We start from the raw sequence: 2,655 nt of genomic DNA, 5'->3' as shown, positions 1-2,655 counted from the left end.
TCGACTCATTCCATTGTCATAAGCAAATATCCATTCCTTCCATTCTCAAAAATTTAGTGAAAAGTTTTGTTCCACTATCACAAAATCTGTAACAAGCAAAAACCTGTAATACTTAATGCCTCCACAATGTAATCATTGATCAAGACTATTGTTATATTCATGGCACACGTACTGTTACAAACAATAAATTAGCTCAAACCCACTTTTAAAAATAATTGTACTTTCTATCACACATGAATATAACGGTACATGTACACATGCCTTCCCTCCTGATGTCATAAAAGTTCCACATAGGAGCAAACACAACTGAATCTCTTATACCACGTATACTACTTGGAAACAAGGTTGGATACAAATAGTTAAAACGACCACTCATAGAGAAAGTGCCCCCAATGGAAATCTGAAAAAATCAAATGAAAATATGCACCACTAACTTTAATAGGTTTTTGTTATAAACTCACATAAATTGATGAAAAAGCAGAGCCTAATAAAGTAATAGGTCTTGGAACATTGACTCTCCATGTAGAGTAAAAGTAATGTCTGGTTATATTAGTAACTGTTGATATACTGCTGTTGAACACAATGTAGGGAAGAAAAACTGGAGGAACTATACAAGAATAGTGATTATCACATATAGAATTGGAAGCATTTAAGCAATATAATAATAGTACATTTTGGTACATATAATTAGTGTTTACTAAGAAGCAAGTATAATTTAATACGTAATATTAATAAAGATAAGAGCAGTAACAAAATAATGGCAAACAAAAATTAAACAAATGAGTTAATTATAAATCATCATTCCTATCATACAATATTTAGGTGCATATGGTCTTACTATAACAAACAATTCCATCTCCAGTGTATCCACTAGGACAAGGTGGGCAAGTGGCACCAGTTCCAGGTGCTGGTACATCAGTACATGTAGCATTATTGAAGCATGATATTTCAGTACAGCCATTAAAATCATCCTCACAATATTCTCCGTCAAATGCTATTACATAAAAAATAATGGTACTCTTGTTAGACTTGTATTGGTTTTTAAATCAAAAGCAGTCATAATTACATCAACAGGTTGTCACAGGCACTTCAAAGGCCTATTTGCTTTGCATTGGCACAATGCAATAATAATTATGATGAGGAAATAAAATTGATAGAAATTTAGGCCACTTTAATAGAACTCGGGAATAAAAGGTGAAATAATCCATGCACCTTATTGGAGTGGCCTAGCTTACCTAGATAGAGGTGGGGAATATTAATTTTTTTTAATTCAAATTTTTACTCACTCAAAATTTGTGCTTCTACTAAAATTAATAGTACAATAGCACTAATATTACTTGATAAATAAATACATGTATTTAGATGCAATACACTGATAACTAATTGTTTAAATAATATATGTAACTATTATGCATACAATTACCTTCCATACAATCACACATCAGTATCAATGGATTGCTGGTATCGTTCTCATATTCATCAATAGTACAATTACCTTTATCACTTGTACAGCTACAAATTATCACCTAATATTGGAGAAGACAGAATATTATCACATTTTAAATAATGAAATTTAATACATGTGTACTACAAATGCTAAAAATGTGTCGTATAATACATACTTGTGGAGTTATAATTGATGTTTCATTGAATGAGTCAGTAGCTATTACAGTAAAATTGAACTCCACTAAAGAAGACAGTGTTACATTAAGTGTCCATATTGATTCATTTTGATCAAGTGTGTATGGAAATGGAAACTCTCCATTGAATTCAATAGTAACACTGATAGTATCTCCAGGGTCTGTGATACATAGTGTGTATAATGCTGTCTCTCCTACTGTTATCATAAAAGTATCACTAGCTTCTATGACTGGTGGAGTATTAGTTGCTGTGGAATATAAATTAAAAGTAGCTTTGATTATGTAATCACAAAGTTTTGCAAATTATGCTTGGCTTTAAAGTGCAATAATGTTAAAAAGGCTCCCAAATAACAACCAACAATTCCTTACCAGTATCAATTCTGTAAACAACATTAGTCCAATTAGATACAGCTCCTTCACAGTCAATATTAACTACACTACTACTTTTTGACAGTTTATGGTTTTCATTGAAGGTACTATTTGCACTGTAACCAACAGCAGCAGTTCTAAGAGTCCATCTGATAAGACCACACTGATATGTAAATATTGAATACGTTATACTTCCTTGGACTGCTATAGCCACTTGAAAGAAGTTTGACTATAAAAATTATAATCACATAATAAAATCATTAGTTACATACGTCTTGACAGTTTCCTCTATTATAAGGACATATATCATGCCAGTAAGCCCACAGCAGCCAATCAGCTTCAAATGTATCACCAGTGTAATTGGATAGGAAGGCATTGACTTCAGTGATGAGAGATGATGATCCAGATACAATTTGATAGCGTAACTGTCTCGATCCTGACAAACGACTGTCATCCCAATATGGAGCCACAACAGCTAAACTATTTTGAAGGGGGAAGTTCCTTGGAGAGAAGGAATTATAGGCTCTACCAAAGCTGACTAATCCATTGCTGCTAATCTACAGTTAGAATGGAAATTGCTTCAAACATGTATAATTATAATTTTACTCACATAAGCTCTGTTATAGTGAAATCCTCCAAACTCAAG

At 32.5% G+C, this 2,655-nt stretch overlaps 1 protein-coding gene across 1 annotated transcript; it reads right to left on the bottom strand.

Moving 5' to 3' along the window:
* Positions 1 to 255: 255 nt before the first annotated feature.
* LOC109591260 (mucin-like protein) lies at positions 256 to 2,649 on the bottom strand (the record flags this gene model as incomplete). The annotated part of the gene is made up of 8 exons (XM_020007026.1): positions 2,620 to 2,649; positions 2,282 to 2,566; positions 2,010 to 2,238; positions 1,623 to 1,888; positions 1,424 to 1,526; positions 839 to 994; positions 462 to 607; positions 256 to 400 (listed from the first exon to the last, which is right to left on the bottom strand). Coding segments are annotated over exons 4-8 (775 nt in total), but the record flags the coding sequence as incomplete, so codon positions are not given.
* Between the last annotated feature and the right edge of the window lie 6 nt (positions 2,650 to 2,655).

This window comes from Amphimedon queenslandica, unplaced genomic scaffold, assembly GCF_000090795.2.
Source record: "Amphimedon queenslandica unplaced genomic scaffold, v1.1 AMPQUscaffold_8602_Cont19455, whole genome shotgun sequence".
Classification (NCBI taxonomy): domain Eukaryota; kingdom Metazoa; phylum Porifera; class Demospongiae; order Haplosclerida; family Niphatidae; genus Amphimedon; species Amphimedon queenslandica.
This window is presented reverse-complemented; position numbering and strand designations above follow the sequence as displayed.